Source organism: Oncorhynchus keta, chromosome 22, assembly GCF_023373465.1.
Source record: "Oncorhynchus keta strain PuntledgeMale-10-30-2019 chromosome 22, Oket_V2, whole genome shotgun sequence".
NCBI lineage: Eukaryota > Metazoa > Chordata > Actinopteri > Salmoniformes > Salmonidae > Oncorhynchus > Oncorhynchus keta.
The window spans coordinates 20,543,286-20,565,670 of record NC_068442.1 but is presented as its reverse complement, the minus strand read 5'-3'; the positions used below and the strand labels follow the sequence as shown (position 1 = coordinate 20,565,670).

General features: G+C 45.3%; 1 protein-coding gene across 1 annotated transcript; it reads left to right on the top strand.

The window, feature by feature from the left end:
• The first annotated feature begins 3,051 nt into the window (after window positions 1-3,051).
• On the top strand, window positions 3,052-22,117 carry LOC127910567 (uncharacterized). The gene is made up of 3 exons (XM_052474622.1): window positions 3,052-3,155; window positions 19,023-20,098; window positions 22,094-22,117. Exons 2-3 carry the CDS (start codon window positions 19,415-19,417, stop codon window positions 22,115-22,117), a joined length of 708 nt encoding a protein of 235 aa, XP_052330582.1. The 5' UTR covers window positions 3,052-3,155; window positions 19,023-19,414.
• The last annotated feature ends 268 nt before the right edge of the window (window positions 22,118-22,385 follow it).

Here is a 22,385-nt window from a genome sequence, read left to right as displayed (position 1 = left end):
GTCTTGAAACTCTTGGTACTTTTCCCCAAAAGTATTTTGGGTTTGGACACACATGACCTGGGGTACAAAGCAAGATTTACAACCGAGGAAGAATCAACCTTTGTACTCAAACACGGTCTCAACCCCCGTCAATCTGTGTGCATCCATCTACACAGTAGGGTCCAATATTATTTAATTTTTTGTTCAAAGCATGTTGAATAAAAATGTCTTTATCCTGGGCCAAGTACTCCAACCTGTGAAAGGACCCACTAGATTATGACTTGAATTGGCGTCGGTAGTTGTCAGGCGAGGGGATAGCTATAGATGCTGTAGTTAGAAAGTGTGTACGATAGGTTTTCATGCATGCCGATGCAATAGTTGTACAACTCCAGGGGTCAATGCCTGCATCTTTGATTACCTCTTCTCTGAATCTGAGGCATCCTTCATGAAGTATAACCACATCATTGTCACAGTATAATTCCATCTCTTTATGGAAATCAAAGGTGCTATGTCTTACTGTCTCGTATCATGTCATGAATCTCTCACGCTCTTTGGGAGACATTTGATCACACCCGTACATTTCGGGGCTGGTATAAGATCCAATATAATGTAGATTCTCCTCTGTGAAAGGCTGGGGAAACCAGCATATTTGACCCCCACCACCCTGGGGTTGACGTATTATTTGCACTACATGCTCGAGGGTCCTATCGGCTATGACAGTTAAATTTGACTGAACAAGTTGTTCTAGCAAGGCTATAAATTGTTCAAGATCTGCTTCGCCATTTGGTAAAATAAGAGAGCCTGCAGAACACTGTATATCTCCACATACTGTCTAACAGTTTGTTCAGAGTATCCAATATCATCACATAAAACACAGCACAGTCAAGATTCTGATTCACCCATGTGAAGTTGAAGAACTGTCGAATCTCTGTTTTGTTGAATTTATTTCGGTACACAACCTGGACACTTCTATCAATACCATCTCCCTCCTGATTTATTAGACCATTTTCCAATTCCTCAAAAACATCGTATTGCGGTTCAGACTCTTCTGACCTGGGCGTTAATGGCTGGTTTTGGGGCGTGTCCGGTGTAGAAGATCTTAGGCTCTCATTCATCTGGTTAATTAGTGAGATGAGGGCTGTGATAACAGGTTTTCATCGGTCATCCCTGACTCATTCATATGATTAATAATTTCTATGAGTTCGGCTGGAATCTGTGATAATATGCTTTCATCTGTCGGTATTATGTCTGTTACCCCCCGCCTCATTCATATGGTTAGTTATAGCTTGTAGTTTGGGCGGTATCTGTGGTAAGAGGCTTTCAACTGTCTCAATTATATCTGTTCTTCCTCCATTTGGATAATTAATGATGTGTGTTCTTGTGGTATTCTGGAAGGATACATGTTACATATATGTTTTTAGCGCCTGTATTTGCGTTTTTAATCGGATTGCTGTTTAACAAACGTGGCATTGTTCTATGCCAGAAGGATAGATCCTGACGGTATTGTCGCTCGAGTAAAGCCCCCATTCGTTTGTGGAGCAAAACCTTTTGGGATTTTAGAGCCCTGGAAAAGGCGGTGAAAAGCCTAGCTTGTTCAATTTCAGGTTTGGGTGTTTCCACCAAAGAATTGGCTGAATCAAGAAGGTTGGCCGCATCCCATAATAGCCGGTCGTCTGCCTCTGAAATGACATTTAAAACGGTGAAATCCTCTGGTTTCGTTGTTTCATTGTGAATATTCGGTGAGCCGGAATCCTCCACGTGCTCTAGATGTGCTCTAGATGTGTGAGGTCTTCTGTGCTGTTATACGCCGGGGAGGAGTCTGAAAGAAAATAACATTTGAACTTATAAGAATGCGTGCATTTGACATATTACCTAAAAAAAATCATTGCCCCCCGTTTAAAAAACCATATCACGCTGGTTTAATATTACAATAATATCAATAATATTCAAAGAATACCTAACGCCTCCAAATCTAATATATTATTCTCACTAACTCACCTTCAGAAAGCTCAATTGGGACGGATTCACAGATGATCTTTTAGCTGTTCAGGGCTGATAACTCTTCTGGGCTGTTGGACTGTTGTCTGGAGTTGCGCTTTTGTCATTTGTACAGAATGGGATCTGTTGTCACTCGCTCTGCGGTCATGTCTCTAATGAGAGATAGGCTGTAATGACCTTACAGAGCGGGGTGGCGTTTTCGGGAGGACAGATAATATCGGAATGTTTAGAGTCCCCATAACCACAGGTGTGGACCTATTCTGTCAGCCGGTATTTACTTTTGATTTCCTACAACATCATGGGGTAGCAGCATGTGGGGCCTTTTGTATATGCGCTGATGACAAATAACACATGTTTTAAAAAACGCAGAAGTTTGTCTAGACAAGATATATTTTGACTGGGTTGTTTGAATTTTAACCCCCCCCCACATATCCTTGGGGGTGAGACAAATACGTATTTGAAAGGCATGTGTGGTAAATGAATCGAAAGTGCCCATTTGAAGAGACGCACATCTTTTTGGTTTCAAATGACCCATGCAGAGACACACACTCCTCCCTTTTTATTTTTTAAACACACACACTCACACTCGCATGCATACCCACACACGTCTTTTCAGATTTTTTTTCTTCTCCGAGACATGCATGGTTATAGAGCGAAAAGAGAGAACATCTTTGTTAAAGGTGAGATACCTCTTTAAAAGCATTTATTTAATTTATAATATTTAGTACAGACATTTTTAAATCCAAAACTATTTTACTGCGCGATATTGACACATGCACAGAAGTTTTATGTATAAACATACATACAGTTGTACATCATTGCCAGACAGTACTAAACTTTTAATAGCCTTTAATGTTTAGGACATAACGTTGTAGGAAAGACTGTATTGTATAAAATAAGACATTGTTTTTTTAAGACCTTGCATTTCTCAGCGACAGACCGGGGCGAGAGAGAAAACGAGAGAGAGGGTGAGGTAAAATTTTAAATTCCTTTATTTCATTCTAAATCTTTAGTACATACAGTTTAAAACATGTTATAATTAATTAAACATTTTTACTATTCATTTATTACAGATAGAGGGCCTGGTTAGCCCTGACCGGCATCCGTCTCCAATTCACCCGGGTCAAGAAGGGTTCTCTTGCTCGCAGGATATCCCACACACGACCCATCAAGGCTCCGTAAGTTTTCACTCCAGGGATAGATCAAACGTCTGGCATGTAGATCCTCGGTATGTCTAAAGGATAGATGTGGTCAACGCCGTAATTATTCACGATTTTGGAAGAGACTGTCCAGCTTATTCATCAGGGTTATGAAAATGGGATAATCAATCCATTTAAAGCTAAACTCTGGCATAAAAAAGTTTACATCCTTGCAGGCTTTGGAAAATACATATGAACTGACAGACTTCGTCGCATTTGTACTATCAAATTGTTCACATGCTAAAATGGTCACTTTGGAGTCAGGGCTTTACGCCATTGAAGCGATTCTTAGGGCCTTCAGATCACTGCGGCCGCACACCCGTTCTTCCATTGCATATCCTGGCAGGGTTGTACCACTCAGGGCCTGTTAAATTTTACAGAGCGCTAGCCTTATCTTAAGCCATTCTCTCATCCACAGCGCAGGAGAAAAACTCCCGGGTTTTGCATGATAAAGGGCTTTGGATCCTCTGTCTGTAAATATCTTAACCGTAGAATTCTCATGTTGGAATATATAAGACATACAGTATGTCCCTCACTCGTACCCAAAACTCCTTTAAAACATTCTGGGGCCTCACCCAAAACTTCCTCAATGCTTTTGTCATTGGGTTCATGACAAGAGACGTATAGCACCCCGAGAATTGACCTAGGAGACATAATATTTCGTTTAATGATCTGGTTTTTATTTAAAAAATCTTGTTTAGTGTTCTGGGGTTGCATGTCTTGTTCTGGGCTTTATTTATAATGCGTCTGCCACAAATACAACCCCCCGGATATTCCTACTTCATAGACAACAACCCTAAGGGCAATAAAATAGGGTGGGTGTGGGGTCACCCTCTTTGAAATGTTCAAACACATCCCCCCAGTTCAACCAGAACCCTACACATCAATCATCATGACAACTTCAAAGTAAATAGATGCAATATAGATATAAAATAACACACCCTCTAACACATGACAACAGGAAGAGGATGTCCTCGCCGGATGCCCATATTTGGGCATGTACTCGTCATCCTTATAGGATCATAAATAAAACATTTGACCCGTGCAGTCTACTTTATTCTCTCTCACGCTTTTTCAGTTCTGCCCACAAATATTCAGCTAGTAGACCGGCTCCGCTCAGAACAGCGAGAGGAGCCACCTTCGGTGGATATCGTGACAGTACCCCCGACGCGCTGCTCCCGCAGCGCACTGTCCTCGGGGGCGACCCGGAGGCCGAGGCGCCCCTCACCCAGCGTCTAGAGTCCAGAATGGAAGTACCGTGTACGCCGGGGGCCCCTCGTTGTCCAGAGGGGATGGAGGGACCTCCAGCACCTCATCCTCCTGCAGGGGACCAGCTACCACCGGCCTGAGGAGAGACACATGAAACTAGGGGTTAATGCGATAGTAAGAAGGGAGCTATAACCTATAACACACCACATTTATCCTCCTCAGGACTTTAAATGGCCCAACACACCACACAGGGCAGGCGGAGGGGCAGGTTTCGGGTTGGGAGCCAGACCTGGTACCCCGGTGTGAATACGGGGTCCTCACTGCGGTGGCGGTCAGCACTCACCTTCTGCCGACCACCAGCCTGTTGGAGCGATTCCTGGATGGCTCTCCAGGTCTCCTTTGAACGCTGCACCCACTCCTCCACCGCAGGAGCCTCGGACTGACTTTGATGCCACGGTGCCAGGACCGGCTCGTAGCCCAACACGCACTGGAAAGGCGACATGTTGGTGGAGAAGTGGTGGAGTGAGTTTTGAGCCACCTTCGCCCATGGGGACGTACCTCGCCCATTTTCCTGGCCAGTCCTAGCAATACGACCGCAGAAACCTACCCACATCCTGGTTCACGCTCTCCACCTGCTCACTGCTCTCGGGGTGAAAACCTGAGGTCAGGCTGATCGAGACCCCAGACGCTCCATGAACGCCCTCCAAACTGGGGACGTGAATTGGGGACCCCGATCAGAAACGATGTCCTCAGGCACCCCGTAGTGCCGGAAGACGTGGGTAAACAGGGCCTCTGCAGTATGCCGGGCCGTAGGGAGACCGGGCAACGGAAGGAGATGGCAGGACTTCGAAAACTGATCCACAACGACCAGGATCGTAGTGTTCCCCTTAGACAGGGGAAGGTCGGTGAGGAAATCCACCGACAGATGTGACCAAGGCCATTGTGGAACGGGAAGGGGCTGTAACTTCCCTCTAGGCAGGTGTCTAGGAGCCTTACTCTGAGCGCACACCGAAGAGGAGGAGAAATAAAACATCACGTCCCTCGCTAAAGTGGGCCACCAGTACTTCCCCCTAAGACCCTGCACTGTCCTCCCAATCCCCGGATGACCCGAAGATGGTAATGTATAGGCCCACCGGATCAATTTGTCAGGAACACCAAGTGGCACGTACTTACGACCCGCTGGACACTGGGGGAGCGCGGGTTCCAACCGTGATGCCCGCTCGATGTCTGCGTCCACCTCTCATACCACCGGTGCCACCAGACATGAAGCTGGAAGGATGGGAGTAGGATCTATGGACCACTCCTCTGTGTCATAGAGACGGGACAGCGCGTCGGCCTTAGTGTTAAGGACACCTGGTCTAAAAGAGATGGTGAACCTAAATCTGGTGAAAAACATGGCCCACCTTGCCTGAGCACTGGGATAACACGGCTCCATCCCCAGCCTCGGACGCGTCCACCTCCATTCAGTCTCCTCGCTGCCCGGATGTACTCCATATTACGGTGGTCAGTCCAGATGAGGATAGGGTGTTTAGCCCTCTCAAGCCAATGTCTCCACACCTTCAGAGCTTTTACCACAGCCAGTACCTCCAGACCCCCACATCATAGCTTCAGTGGCGTGCCCGAGCACTGGGATAGCACGGCTCCAACCCCAGCCTCGGACGCATCCACCTCCACTATGAACGCCAAAGAGGGGTCCAGATGAGCCAATATGGGAGCATCGGTAAACAGCGCCTTCAGATGACTAAAAGCCTCCGCTGACCACCGCAAACGCACCAGTCCCCCCTTCAGCAGTGAGGTAAAGGGAGCAGCCACCTGGCCAAAACCCTGGATAAACCTCGGGTAGTAATTGGCAAACTTTAAAAACCGCTGCACCTTCTTTACCGTGGTCGGAGTCGGCCAATTACGCATGGCTGCACCGCATTCACACTCCATCACCACCCCAGATGTGGAAATGCGATACCCCAGGAAGGAAATGGCTTGTTTGGAGAACACACATTTCTCAGCCTTGACGTACAGGTCATGCTCCACCAGTCGCCAAAGTACCTTGCGCACCAGAGACACATGCGCGGCGGGTGTGGCGGAATAGATCAGAATGCACTGTGTATAAGACAGTAGTTTTGGAATTGTTAGTTAGATTACTTGTTGGTTATCACTGCATTGTCGGAACTAGAAGCACAAGCATTTCGCTACACTCGCATTAACATCTGCTAACCATGTGTATGTGACAAATACAATTTGATTTGATTTGATTTGAATGTCATCAATATACACCACCACACCCTGCCCGTGCAGGTCCCTGAGAATCTCGTCTACGAAGGATTGAAAGACGGCTGGGGCATTCTTCAACCCCTACGGCATGACGAGGTACTCATAATGGCCAGATGTGGTACTAAACGCGGTCTTTCACTCATCTCCCTCCCGGATACGCACCAAGTTATATGCGCTCCTGAGATCCAGTTTTGTGAAAAAGCGCGCTCCGTGAAATGATTCCATCGCCATAGCGATGAGAGGTAGTGGGTAGACCTGGATAATCAATGCACGGACGCAGACCTCCCTCCTTCTTTTTCACAAAAAAGAAACTCGAGGAGACTGGGGACGTGGAGGGCCGAATGTACCTCTGTCCCAGAGATTCAGTGACATAGCCACTGTCACCTCCTATGACAGCTGGTACAGGAGACTCCTGGGAAGTGCTGCGTTTGCCTGGAGGTTTATCGCGCAATCCCCTCGTCGATGAGGTGGTAATTGGGAAGCCCTCTTTTTACAGAAGGCAATAGCCAAATCGGCATATTCCGAGGGAATGCGCACAGTGGAAACCTGGTCTGGACTCTCCACCGTCGTTGCACCGATGGAAACTCCTATACACTTACTTGAACACTCCTCTGACCACCCCTTTAGAGCCCCCTGTTTCCATGAAATCTGAGGATTTTGAATAGCCAACCAGGGAATCCCCAGCACCACTGGAAACTCAGGCGAATCAATAAGGCCCAGAATTAACAACAAACAAGGTACAGGTGAAAACAATCAAGACCAAATCAACAGAAAAGGGAAAAGGAATCGGTGGCAGCTAGTAGACCGGTGACGACGACTGCTGAGCGCCGCCCGAACAGGGAGAGGAGCCACCTTCGGTGGAAGTCGTGACAGAAATAGCCCTGACACAGCCCGGAGGTGTGTTGGGTCAAATAGCCCTTACACAGCCTGGAGGTCTGTCGAAAGACAAATGATAGTCCCACTAAGCGCAAACCAGATGGGATGGCATATTATTGCAGAAACCGTGGTAGCCATGCTGGTTAAGTGTGCATTGAATTCTAAGTAAATCACCGACAGTGTCAGCAGCAAAGCATCCCCACACCATCACAACTCCTCCCGGAAATCATCAAATCTCAAGTTTGTACTCACCAGACCAAAGGACAGATATCCACCAGTCTAATGTCCATTGCTCTTGTTCTTGGCACAAGCAAGTATTTTCTTCTTATTGGTGTCCTTTATTAGTGGTTTATTTGCAGCAATTCAACCATTAAGGCCTGATTCAAAGTTTGGACACACCTACTCATTCCAGTTTTTAAAAAATTTGTAATATTTTCTACATTCTATAATAATAGTGAAGACATAAAACTATGAAATAACATATGGAATAATGTGATAAACAAAAAAAGTGTATAACAAATCAATATATTTGTATTTCTTCAAATTATTATACAAAATTCTTGCCACCAACAGAATGATATACAGTGTATTCGGAAAGTATTCAGCCCCCTTGACTTTTTCCACATGTTACGTTACAGCCTTATTCTAAAATGTATTAAATCATTTTTTCCCTTCATCATACATTTTTGAAAATGTATAAAAAATACAAAACTGAAACATCACATTTCAGACCCTTAACTTACTACTTTGTTGAAGCACCTTTGGCAGCTATTACAGCCATTAGTCTTCTTGGGTATTTATTTTACCTTTATTTAACTAGGCAAGTCAGTTAAGAACAAATTCTTATTTTCAATGACGAACAGTGGGTTAACTGCCTGTTCAGGGGCAGAACGACAGATGTGTACCTTGTCAGCTTGGGTATTTGAACTTGCAACTTTTCGGTTACTAGTCCAACACTCTAACCACTAGGCTACCCTGCCATATGATGCTACAAGCCTGGCACACCTGTTTTGGGGAGTTTCTACTATTCTTCTCTGCACATCCTCTTAATTAAGCTCTGTCAGGTTTGATGGGGAACGTCACTGCACAGCTATTTTCAGGTCTCTTCTGAGATGTTCAATCAGCTTCAAGTCCAGGCCCTGCCTGTGCCACTCAAGGTGGCAGAGACTTGTCCTGAAGCCACTCCTGCATTGTCTTGGCTGTGTGCTTAGGGTAGTTGTTCTATTGGAAGGTTAAACTTTGCCCCAGTTTGAGGCCCTGAGCGCTCTGGAGCAGGTTTTTGTCAAAGATCTCTCTGTACTTTGCTCTGTTCATCTTTTCCTCGATCCTGAATAGTCTCCCAGTCCATGTTGCTGAAAAACATTCCCACAGCATGATGCTGCCACCACCATGCTTCACCATAGGGAAGCATTCACCACCATACATCAGCTGATGTCACAAAGTGCTATACAGAAACCCAGCCTGAAACCCCAAATAGCAAGCAATGCAGATGTAGAAGTATGGTGTCTAGGAAAACTCCCTAGAAAGGCAGGAACCTAGGAAGAAACCTAGAGGAACCAGGCTCTGAGGGGTGGCCAGTCCTCTGGCTGTGTCAAGTGGAGGTTATAACAGTAAATGGCCAAGATGTTCAAACGTTCATAGATGACCAGCAGGGTCAAATAATAACTATCACAGTGGTTGTAGAGGGTCTAAACAGGTCTAATCCTCAGGAGTAAATGTCAGTTGGCTTTTCATAGCCGAGCATTCAGAGTTCGAGACAGCATGTAAAAAGAGAGAAAGTGTCGAGAGACACTGTGGCCCCATCCGACGATACCCTCCGACAGGACCAACCAGGCAGGATATAACCCCACCCACTTTGCCAAAGCACAGGTTCAGCTTGAAGGTTTAGAGGTCTTGACTATTTTCATGAATGTGTCAAGAAATATAGGATTAAAAAACTTAAGTGTCTCCATATATCCTAGGTCCTGGCAGTGTTGTGCAGACCCAGGACAACTGAGCTTTGGAGAAATATGCACATTCTAAAAGGAGGTTAACTGATTTTTGTACTCCGACATCCTTGGGTAGGTGGAGGGAGTCTGGAAGGGCATCTAGGATTCTTTGGGTTGTCCAAGAATTTATTACATTGCTTTTGATGATCCTTGGTTGGGGAATAAGCAGTTTATTTGTTGCAATTGCAAACATAATATGATGGTGGTCCTGTAGTCCAGGATAAGGAAAAACATTAAGATCCACAATATTTATTCCACAGGACAAAACGAGGTCCAGGGTATGACTGTGGCAGTGAGTAGGTCCGGAGACATGTTGGACAAAACCCACTGAGTCGATGATGGCTCTGAAATATGAAAGTCACCAAAAATTGGAATATTATCTGCCATGACTACAAGGTCCGATAGGAATTCAGGGAACTCATTGAGAAACGCTGTATTCGGCCCAGGAGGCATATAAACAGTATCTATAAAAATTGATGCTGCGTACATTTCATGACTAGAACATTATAAGACGAAAACAGTCAAATTGACATTTGCTATCGTGATTGTTAGCAACACCTACGCCTATGTGGGATGAGCGGGCGATATGGTCACTTGTGTAACCAGGAGGAGAGGCCTCATTTAACACAGTAAATTCATCAGGCTTAAGCCATGTTTCAGTCAGGCCAATCACATCAAAAGTATAATCAGTGATTATTTAATTGACTATGGAAGTGAGGGATCTAACATTAAGTAGCCCTATTTTGAGATGTTAGATATCACAGGTCTTTATTCCAGTGAGATTGCTATAGCAAACACTGCCATGTTTTGCTTTGTACAACCTACTGTAGATCGAGTCACAGACACGGTCTTAATGGTGATAGCTGAGCTGACTACACTAACTATGCTAGTGGCAGACTGCACTAAGCTGGCAGACTGCACTAAGCTGGCAGGCTGGCTGACAGCCTGCTGCCTGGCCTGCACCCTATCTCATTGTGGAGCTAGAGGAGAGAGAGCTCTGTCTTTGTTGATAGAAAAGATGAGAGCACCCCTCCTGCTAGGTTGGAGTCTGCCACTCCTCGTTTGTGGATGAGTTCCAGAAAGAGGGCCACTTATTTACAAATTCTGTCTTTTGGGAGGGGCAGAACACATTTTTCAACCAGTGATTGAGTTGTGAGGCCTAGAAGGCCAACATCCCAGAGTCGCCTCTTCACTGTTGACGTTGAGACTGGAGTTTTGCGGATACTATTTAATGAAGCTGTCAGTTGAGGACTTGTGAGGCGTCTGTTTCTCAAACTACACACACTAAAATACTTCCTCTTGCTCAGTTGTGCACCGTGGCCTCCCACTCCTCTTTCTATTCTGGTTAGAGCCAGTTTGCCCTCTTTTGTGAAGGGAGTAGTACACATCGTTGTACGAGATCTTCAGTTTCTTGGCAATTTCATGCATGGAATAGCCTTTATTCCTCTGTACAAGAGTAGACTGACAGGTTTCAGAAGAAAGTTATTTGTTTCTGGCCATTTTGAGCCTGTAATGGAACCCACAAATGCTGATGCTCCAGACACTCAACTAGTCTAAAGAAGGCCAGTTTTATTGCTTCTTTAATCAGGACAACAGTTTTGAACAATTTTGAGCTGTGCTAACATAATTGCAAAAGGGTTTTCTAATGATCAATTAGACTTTTAAAATGATACACTTGGATTAGATAACACAACGTGCCATTGGAACACAGGAGCGATAGTTGCTGATAATGGCCTCCGTACGCCTATGTAGATATTCCATAAAAAATGTAGTCATTTACAATTAACAATGTCTACACTATTTCTACACTATTTCTGATCAATTTGATGTTATTTTATGGACATAAAATTAGCTTTTCTTTCAAAAACAAATCAAATCAAAGTTTATTTGTCACGTGCGACATATACAACAGGTGTAGACCTTACAGTGAAATGCTTACTTACAGGCTCTAACCAATAGTGCAGAAAAGGTGTTAGGTGAACAGTAGGTAAGTAAAGATATTAAACAACAGGCTATATGCAGTAGCGAGGCTATTGAAGTAGCGAGGCTACATACAGACACCGGTTAGTCAGTCTGATTGAGGTAGTATGTACATGTAGATATGGTTAAAGTGACTATGCATATATGATGAACAGAGAGTAGCAGTGGCGTAAAAGACAGATGGCGGGTCACATTGCATCCCGGTTAGCCAATGTGCGGGAGCACTGGTTGGTCGGCCCAATTGAAGTAGTATGTACATTAATGTATAGTTAAAGTGACTGTGCATATATGATAAACAGAGAGTAGCAGCAGCGTAAAAAGAGGGTTTGGGAGGGTGGGGGCTCAGAATGCAAATAGTCCGGGTAGCCATTGATTACCTGCTCAGGAGTCTTGGGGGTAAAAACTGTTGAGAAGCCTTTTTGTCCTAGACTTGGCACTCTGGTACCTCTTGCCACGCGGTAGGAGAGAGAACAAGGACATTTCTAGGTGACCCCAAACTTTTGTATTTCTGCTTTGTATTTTTGATACATTTGCAAAATGTATCATTATAGGGTATTGTCATTATGGTTTATTGTGTGTAGATTGATACATAAAAAAATATATATTTTAGAATAAGGCTATAACGTAATAAAATGTGGAAAAGTCAAGACGTCTGAATACTTTCTGAATGCACTGTATATATGGGGCATATAAAAACCTCAGCTCTATAGATTTTTTTTTCTGCAAAGAGACATAATCAGTAGATAATTTATTTTGGTTTTGTCCCTATTTAACTTGTTTCTGGTCAAAGGTTCAGGAAGGGTTAAAAATCACAACATTCACGTAAAAATAACCTTTCAATTAGCAGTGTTGGAGTGATTTGGAAAGCCTGAGTCAATCAATCAATATTATATTAATACTCATAGGAAAGGTTTTCATCTTCAGCTCACAATCTGTGGATACTATGCGATTAGAAAGGTTCAAAATGTATGTAAAACATGACAGCACAATTGGGAAATATATGGCACATGGAAACCAAATGAGGGTGGTCTATGGTGATAGGTGGGATGGGCTGAGAGTGTCTGAGGGGTGGCATTATTAAAGAGTTTATCTTCGGTAATGTATTAATTGTTATGTTATTGCTGTATGTAAAAGTACCATGTATGTAAAATGTGTTTGTAAAATGTAGGTATATGTAGCATAAAATCTGTAAAAACAAAACAATATGTGTCCTCTGAAGACATGCAGTGGTGGATGGGTAAAAAATACACTGCTCAAAAAAATAAAGGGAACACTTAAACACAATGTAACTCCAAGTCAATCACACTTCTGTGAAATCAAACTCCACTTAGGAAGTCCACTTAGGAAGCAACACTGATTGACAATAAATTCCACATGCTGTTGTGCAAATGGAATAGACAACAGGTGGAAATTATAGGCAATTAGCAAGACACCCCCAATAAAGGAGTGGTTCTGCAGGTGGGGACCACAGACCACTTCTCAGTTCCTATGCTTCCTGGCTGATGTTTTGGTCACTTTTGAATGCTGGCGGTGCATTCACTCTAGTGGTAGCATGAGACGGAGTCTACAACCCACACAAGTGGCTCAGGTAGTGCAGCTCATCCAGGATGGCACATCAATGCGAGCTGTGGCAAGAAGGTTTGCTGTGTCTGTCAGCGTAGTGTCCAGAGCATGGAGGCGCTAGGAGACAGGCCAGTACATCAGGAGACGTGGAGGAGGCCGTAGGAGGGCAACAACCCAGCAGCAGGACCGCTACCTCCTCCTTTGTGCAAGGAGGAGCACTGCCAGAGCCCTGCAAAATGACCTCCAGCAGGCCACAAATGTGCATGTGTCTGCTCAAACGGTCAGAAACAGACTCCATGAGGGTGGTAGTATGAGGGCCCGACGTCCACAGGTGGGGGTTGTGCTTACAGTCCAACACCGTGCAGGACGTTTGGCATTTGCCAGAGAACACCAAGATTGGCAAATTCGCCACTGGCGCACTGTGCTCTTCACAGATGAAAGCTGGTTCACACTGAGCACATGTGACAGACGTGACAGAGTCTGGAGACGCCGTGGAGAATGTTCTGCTGCCTGCAACATCCTCCAGCATGACCGGTTTGGCGGTGGGTCAGTCATGGTGTGGGGTGGTATTTCTTTGGGGGGCCGCACAGCCCTCCATGTGCTCGCCAGAGGTAGCCTGACTGCCATTAGGTACCGAGATGAGATCCTCAGACCCCTTGTGAGAACATATGCTGGTGCGGTTGGCCCTGGGTTTCTCCTAATGCAAGACAATGCTAGACCTCATGTGGCCTGAGTGTGTCAGTAGTTCCTGCAAGAGGAAGGCATTGATGCTATGGACTGGCCCGCCCGTTCCCCAGACCTGAATCCAATTGAGCACATCTGGGACATCATGTCTCGCTCCATCCACCAATGCCACGTTGCATCACAGACTTTTCCAGGAGTTGGCGGATGCTTTCGTCCAGGTCTGGGAGGAGATCCCTCAGGAGACCATCCGCCACCTCATCAGGAGCATGCCCAGGCGTTCTAGGGAGGTCATACAGGCACGTGGAGGCCATACACACTACTGAGCCTCATTTTGACTTGTTTTAAGGACATTACATCAAAGTTGGATCAGCCTGTAGTGTGGTTTTCCACTATAATTTTGAGTGTGACTCCAAATCCAGACCTCCATGGATTGATACATTTGATTTCCATTGATAATTTTGTGGAAAGCATTCCCAAAAGAGTGGAGGCTGTTATAGCAAACAGGGAACCAACTCCATATTGATTTCCATGATTTTGGAATGAGATGTCCACATACATTTGGTCATGTAGTGTATGTTTGTACATACAGTACATTCAGAAAATATTCAGACCCTTTAACAAAATGTTGAAAAAGTTAAATGGATAATTTTTTTAATTGTTTTTCTCCTCATCAATTTACATACAATACCCCATAATGACAAAACAAAAACAGGTTTTTAGAAATGTTGGCAAATGTATAAAAAGAAAAACAAAATATCACATAAACATAAGTATTCCGACCCTTTACTCAGTACTATGTTGAAGCACCTTTGGCAATGATTACAAACTCAAGTCTTCTTGGGTATGACGCCAAGAGCTTCGCACATCTGTATTTGGGGAGTTTCTCCCATTCTACTCTGCAGATCCTTTCAAGCACTGTCAGGTTGGATAGGGTGCATCGCTGCATAGCTATTTTCAGGTCTCTCCAGAGATGTATGATCAGGTTCAAGTCCGGGCTCTGGCTTGGCCACTCGACAATCAAAGACTTGTCCCAAAGCCACTCCTGCGTTGTCTTGTCTGTGTTCTTAGGGTCGTTGTCCTGTAGGAAAGTGAACCTTTGCCCCGGTCTGTGGTCCTGAGCGCACCGTAGGGATGGCGTCAGGTTTCCTCCAGACGTGACACTTGGCATTCAGGCCAAAGAGTTCAATATTGGTTTAATCAGACCAGAGAATCTTGTTTATCATGGTGTCAGAGTCCTTTAGGTGCTTTTGGCAAACTCCAAGTTGGCTGTCATGTGCCATTCACTGAGGAGTGGCTTCCGACAAGCCACTCTATCATAATGGCCTGATTTGGTGGAGTGCTGCAGAGATGGTTGTCCTGCTGGACCATTCTCCTATCTCCACAGAGGATCTCTGGAGCTCTGTTAGAGTGACCATTGGGTTCTTGGTCACCTCCCTGACCAAGGTCCTTCTCGCCCGATTGCTGTTTGGCTGGGCAGACAGCTCTAAGAAAAGTATTTGTGGTTCCAACCTTCTTCCATTTAAGATTGATAGAGGCCACTGTGTTCTTGGGGACCGTCAATGCTGCAGAAATGTTTTTGTACCCTTCCCCAGATCTGTGGCTCTACTCAATCCTGTCTCGGAGCTCTACGGCAATTCCTTCAACTTCATGGCTTGGTTTTTGCTCTGACATGCATTAACTGTGGGACCTTATACAGGCACCTGTTTTGAGCCCCCCACCTTTAGGTAAAATACGTGTCACATATCAGTTTGAAAACAATGTAAAAAATATATGTAATTGAGTTAATAAAGCCACATACAAACATGGCCTCTTTTTTGCATTCTTGAGTTAGGCAGCTCCAAAATGTAGGGGTTTCAGCCTAGCCTAATGCTTTCTGTTGTGGTGGGGCTAGCCAGCAGAAAATACAGAGCATTTGAGACAGTACGTCATCCCCAATTCTATGGTAGAGTTCTAAAATGTTAGCCTTTGGGTTCAACCATAGAGTTATATTAGAAGTGTTAATCCAAGAAGGCTCAATGTCATTGGCCACAGAATGACATCAAATCACATATCTACAGCAGCTTTGATTGGACTGCTCATGCCAACATCTTACTTTCAAAATCTTAGCTAGGAAGCTAGCAGTCGTCACCATGAATCAAGTCGACAATCAAATTATTTTTAATCCTTGTCAAATGAAGAGAAATTATAGATAAAACGTCTCGGTGTTCATCGGCAATTGGACATAAACATTACACAACAAGTTGGAAATCGCAAATTCAACAATTAGTGGTTTGGGAAGGAATCAGTGGGTAACTGTGAGTTCAAGACAACTGAGAACCCAGGAAAAACGAGCCAAGACTGGGAAAATACGTTTTGAATGGTAATTCAACTCGGAATTGTAAATCCGGCATCTTTCTCTTTGATGACAAATTTGGTTGACAAACCGCCATGCCACTTTCCTGTTCAAGCACATCACAACGTGAGTCCAAAAATGTCTTATGCTGCTTCATAAATTATATAGGATGCCAGAGAGATACGCACACTGTAGCTAGTAATACGACGTGTATGTTGTGTAGTAAGCTGTTAGTAGCCCATGAGCTACACCCAAATAAATTGGTCTATTTTTAGCAATGCGGTATTGTAAACACATCGTTCATGGCCGGTGTGTGCTTGAGAGAAATGTAATCATTGAATATTGTAAGGGCTTTCATTGTCTGTTTATATGTAAGAATGGCCCATGTTCTGAATTCTGTCGCTGTACATTTCAAAAGTGCTGAACAAATAGTTATATTGACTACGTCTGTCGTCTCTCTCATTAATGTCTTTATCGAAATTATGGATTTCCTCTAATCTGCTTGTTGTCCACTTATGCCATAGTTTGTACATCTCAATTGTCAGTAGAAACGACATTTGTTTAATTAATAGCAGAAGCCTGAAACAAGTTTCTAAAGACGCTTGACATGGAATTTGAAGCCGTAGGAAGTGCAACTTGACTCCATAGACACTGTGTACTCGGTAGGCCAAGCTTTGAAAAACTACAAACCTCAGATTTCCCACTTCCTGGTTGGATTTTTCTCATGTTTTCGCCGGCCATATGAGTTCTGCTATACTCAGACATCATTCAAACAGTTTTAGAATTTTCAGAGTGTTTTCTATCCAATACTAATAATATTATGCGTATATTAGCATCTGGGACAGAGTAGGAGGCAGTTCACTCTGGGCACGCTAATCATCCAAAAGTGAAAATGCTGCCTCCTATCCCAAAAGAGTTTTAAGGCGGTTCTGTAACAGAATTTTGAAAAGGGGGAGGGGTCTGAAGACTTTCCGAATGCACTGTATTACTTTTTTTCAGGATTTTGGAATTTCTCTTGCGACCCCATTTTAATTTCAGGTGACCCCTAGTTTGGTAACCGCTGCACTAGAGGTTGGCACAGGATTTGAGCAATGAAGGCAGCTGTTACGGATACAGGTATCGTGTGTGTGTGTGTGTGTGTGTGTGTGTGTGTGTGTGTGTGTGTGTGTGTGTGTGTGTGTGTATCCTGTGTTCTTTTCTCTCCTTCTCCCCTCACAGGTGAAAATCATCACTCCCCAATCAGTCACCAATCAATCATCAATCAGAAGACACACCTCCTCCTGTTTCCTACCCAATCACAATTCCTTTCCCTTAGTTTAACCTGTTGAATCTCGGGGTCATTTTTTTTATTTTTGGAAAAATAACATTCCCAAAATAAACAGACTATTTTTCAGGGCCAGAAAATAGAATATGCATATAATTGACAGCTTAGGATAGAAAACACTCTAACGTTTCCAAAACTGTAAAGATATTGTCTGTGAGTATAACAGAACTGATATTGCAGAAAAAGAAATGAGAAAAATCCAATCAGGAACGCAGCGGTTTCTAAATAAGAGACCCTTCCTATGCTTCCCTATTGAGCAGTGAATGGGATATCAACGAGATTCCTTTTTCTATGGCTTCCTTAATGTGTCTAGTATCACAAAACAGTTTCATGCTTTTATTTTGAAAAATGAGCGCGTACAACAACATTGCGTCAGTGTCCACCTGATGGCTCTTTGTGTATTTCTAGCGCAAAAGACAGAGGTAGCCATTTTCCAACCGGTCTTACTGAAAAAAAGCTCTGTCACGGTTGATATATTATCGAATAGATATTTGAAAAACACCTTGAGGATTGATTATAAACAACGTTTGCCAAACGTGAATAACCAACGGAGGTTTTTTGGCTACAAAAATAATTTTTCGGGAAAAATGGAACATTTGCTATCTAACTGGGAATCTCGTGAGTGAAAACATCCGAAACTCATCAAAGGTAAACGATTTAATTTGATTGCTTTTCTGATTTTCGTGACCAGATTGCCTGCTGCTAGCTAGGCATAATGCTATGCTAGGCTATCGATAAACTTACACAAATGCTTGTCTTGCTTTGGCTGTAAAGCATATTTCCAAAATCTGAGATGACAGGGTGATTAACAAAAGGCTAAGCTGTGTTTGAATATATTTCACTTGTGATTTCATAAATATGAGTATTTTCTAGTAAAATGTTTTGTCCGTTGCGTTATGTTACTTAGTGTCAATTGATGACAATTCTCCCGGATCCGGGATGGGTAGTTCCAACGTTAAAAACCCTGTCAGTTGTTTGCTCTGGAGCTCAATCTCTCTGTAAAAGCCATATGTCTGTAGATCTCTGTTTCACTCTCTCCTACTATGTCTCTCTATCTCTTGCTCATTATGTATTGAGCTATCTTTTGTTCACTTTGTCCTCACCTGTGAGTATTGTTTTTGGTTATGGTGTTTGAGTGTTTGTTTGATGGTGGGAAAAGTGGGAACCAAGACAAGTCGCCCATGGGCATACAGAGTGTTTAGGTAAACTTTGTTAAAAATACTAGTGTCACGCCCTGGCCTTAGTATTTTGTGTTTTCTTTATTATTGTGGTTAGGCAGGGTGTGACATGGTGATTATGTGTTTGTCTTGTCTAGGGGTTTTGTAGATTGATGGGGTTGTGTTCAGTATAGTATTCTAGGTAAGTCTATGGTTGCCTAGAGTGGTTCTCAATCAGAGGCAGGTGTTTATCGTTGTCTCTGATTGGGAACCATATTTAGGCAGCCATATTCTTTGGGTATTTCGTGGGTGATTGTTTCCTGTCTCTGTGTTTTGCACCAGTTAGGACTGTTTCGGTTTTTACACGTTTTCTTATTTTGTATATGTATATTGTTCACGTTTTCATCTTTATTAAAGATGTTCAACCATAACCACGCTGCATTTTGGTCCTCCTCTCCTTCCCAGGAAGAAAACGGAACAGAATCACCCACCAAACAGGACCAAGGGGTGTGGTGACAGGCAGCGGCAGCAGGAGCCGCCCAAAAGCAGAGCTGGAGTCAGCCAAAGTGGAGAGAGACGCTGGTTTTAGGGGGGTGGAAGCCCGAGAGTCAGCCCCAAAAATGTATTGGGGGGAGGCACAGGGAGAGTGTGGCAGAGTCAGGAGTCAGACCTGAGCCAACTCCCCCTGTTTATCGTAAGGAGCCAAGGAGGAAACCAGAACCAGAGCCGGTGTTGGAGGTGAGCGAAGCAGGGACCGTGAAGGAGTTAATGGGGAAATTGGAGGAGAGAGTTATGAGGGAGTTGCTGTGTTGGTGCATGAGGCACGGAATTCGCCCGACAGAGCGTGTCGGGATTTGATGGCACCTGGGTCAGCTCTCGATACTCGTCCTGAGTTGCGTGCTAGTCGTCTGGTGAAGATTGTGCCAGCCTCACGCACCAGGCCTCCTGTGCACCTCCCTAGCCTTGCATGTCCTGTGCCAGCTCAGCTCTACAGTGCTCCTAGCAGTGCTAGCCGTGGCGGGCGTGGTACTGGTCAGGCACCGTGTTATGCGGTGGAACGCACAGTGTCCCCAGTACGCGTGCTTAGCCCGGTACGCTACATCCCAGCTCCCCACATCTGCCGGGCTAGGGTGAAGATTCAGCCAGGGCGGTTGGTGCCAGCCCTGCTCTCGAGATCTCCAGTACGCCTTCACGGTCCGGTCTATCCAGTGCCACCTCCACACACCAGCCCTCCGGTGGCAGCTCCCTGCACCAGGCTTCCTGTGCGTGTCCTCGGTCCAGTACCACCAGTGCCAGCTCCACGCACCAGGCCTACAGTGCGCCTCGCCTGTCCAGTGCTGCCAGAGCCTTCCTCCTCTCCAGCGCAGCCTGAGCTGCCCATCTGTCCAGAGCCGCCAGAGTCTCCCGTCTGTCCAGAGCCGCCAGAGTCTCCCGTCTGTCCAGAGCCGCCAGAGTCTCCCGTCTGTCCAGAGCCGCCAGAGTCTCCCGTCTGTCCAGAGCCGCCAGAGTCTCCCGTCTGTCCAGAGCCGCCAGAGTCTCCCGTCTGTCTCTCCCGTCCAGAGCCGCCAGAGTCTCCCGTCTGTCCAGAGCCGCCAGAGTCTCCCGAGTCTCCCGTCTGTCCAGAGCCGCCAGAGTCTGTGTCCAGAGCCGCCAGAGTCTCCCGTCTGTCCAGAGCCGCCAGAGTCTCCCGTCTGTCCAGAGCCGCCAGAGTCTCCCGTCCAGAGCCGCCAGAGTCTCCCGTCTGTCCAGAGCCGCCAGAGTCTCCCGTCTGTCCAGAGCCTCCCGTCTGTCCAGAGTCTCCCGTCTGTCCAGAGCCGCCAGAGTCTCCCGTCTGTCCAGAGCCGCCAGAGTCTCCCGTCTGTCCAGAGCCGCCAGAGTCTCCCGTCTGTCAGAGCCGCCAGAGTCTCCCGTCTGTCCAGAGCCGCCAGAGTCTCCCGTCTGTCCAGAGCCGCCAGAGTCTGTCTGTCCAGAGCCGCCAGAGTCTCCCGTCTGTCCAGAGCCGCCAGAGTCTCCCGTCTGTCCAGAGCCGCCAGAGTCTCCCGTCTGTCCAGAGCCGCCAGAGTCTCCCGTCTGTCCAGAGCCGCCAGAGTCTCCCGTCTGTCCAGAGCCGCCAGAGTCTCCCGTCTGTCCAGAGCCGCCAGAGTCTCCCGTCTGTCCAGAGCCGCCAGAGTCTCCCGTCTGTCCAGAGCCGCCAGAGTCTCTCATATGGAGTTCAAAATGCGCCAGATGGAGCTGGAAGCAGAGACAGCGAGGCTAGCCTCCGGTCCTGCTGTGACTGTTAGTGAGTCGGTCTCACCAGCTGTGTACTCAAACACGTTTGACATTAGTAGGCAGATTGCCTTAGTACCTTTGTTCAGAGACTCGGAGGTTGACTCTTATTTTTGTGTATTTGAACGTATAGCTGTTGCATTGAAATGGCCTGGAGACATATGTTGCCTATTGCTTTAGTGTAAATTAATTGGTAAAGCCCAAGAGGTTTTGTCAGCGCTACCCCTGGAGGACAGTTTGAATTATGAAGTGGTCAAAGCTACTGTTCTTCGCCTATGAGCTTGTGCCTGAGGCATACCGACAGAGATTTAGGTCTCATTGAAAGTCTTGTAGTAAGACTTATGTGGAATTTGCTAGAGACAAGGGAAATCTGTTTGATAAATGGCATGCTGCTAGTAAGGTAACTGATTTCAACTCTCTCCGGGAGTTAATCTTGTTGGAAGAGTTTAAAAATTGCTTACCCGAACGCATTGTAGTTTACCTAAACGAACAGAAAGTATCCTCCCTGGCAGAAGCATCTGTGTTGGCAGACGAGTTTGTGTTGACGCACAAGAGTGTGTTTTCGGCTCATACTGAGAGTAGAGCCACTGAGTTGCCTACTTTTAGTCCTAGTCGGCCAGTTGTATATCAAGAACGCCAGAAAAATGAGCGTGCATGTTTCTATTGTCATAAAGTGGGACATATGATTCATGATTGCTTCTTGCTAAAACGCAAACAAGGGATGCCTCTTCGTGACAAGCCGCCAACAGGTGTTGGTCTAATACGTACTGTGGTTGTGAGGTCTGAAATGAAACAGGTGCCTCAGGGTAACTGTAGTTTGAAAGACCCAGTCCCCGACCGCAGTTATGAAGCATTCATTTTCGAGGGGTTTGTGTCCCTGACGAATGACGAAACGTCGCAGCGTCCGGTTAAAATCCTTAGAGATACTGGTGCGGCGCAGTCGTTTATATTGTCTGATATGTTGCCCTTATGCAACGATACATACTGTGGTTCCAGTGTGTTAGTGCAGGGTATTGAAATGTGTTTTGTGCCATTGCACTTTTTGAAAGTACACTCTGAGTTAATCAGTGGAATGGGGTTACATCCTATGTGGGGTTACGTCCTATGTTGCCAGTGAAAGGTGTGACCTATACAATGGTAACAATATTGCCGGAGGAAAGGTAGTACCCGTATTGGAAGTATTGGATAAAAGTGACCTCTCTCTTTCTAATGAGCTGGCACAGAGTTATCCACATGTGTTTCCCGCTTGTGCTGTCACTCGTGCTCAGGCACGACGTGATAGATTTGTCTAACCCAGTTCTGTTCAAAGAGGTTGATCAAGAGGATGGATTGTGTGATACCTCTGGGAAGCTGATCACCTCTGACAAACAGCCCAGGAAAGAATCAAAGAATGTTGAACTTATTGCTGATGCAATACAGTTACCAGTCACTCGTGAGCAGCTGATTGCTAACCAAAAGGTTGACCACAAGCTTGCTAAATGTTTTTCTAGTGTTGTCTCATTGGAAGATGTAAAGAAGAAGAATGTGGCTTACTTCATTGATGGTAATCTCCTCATGCGT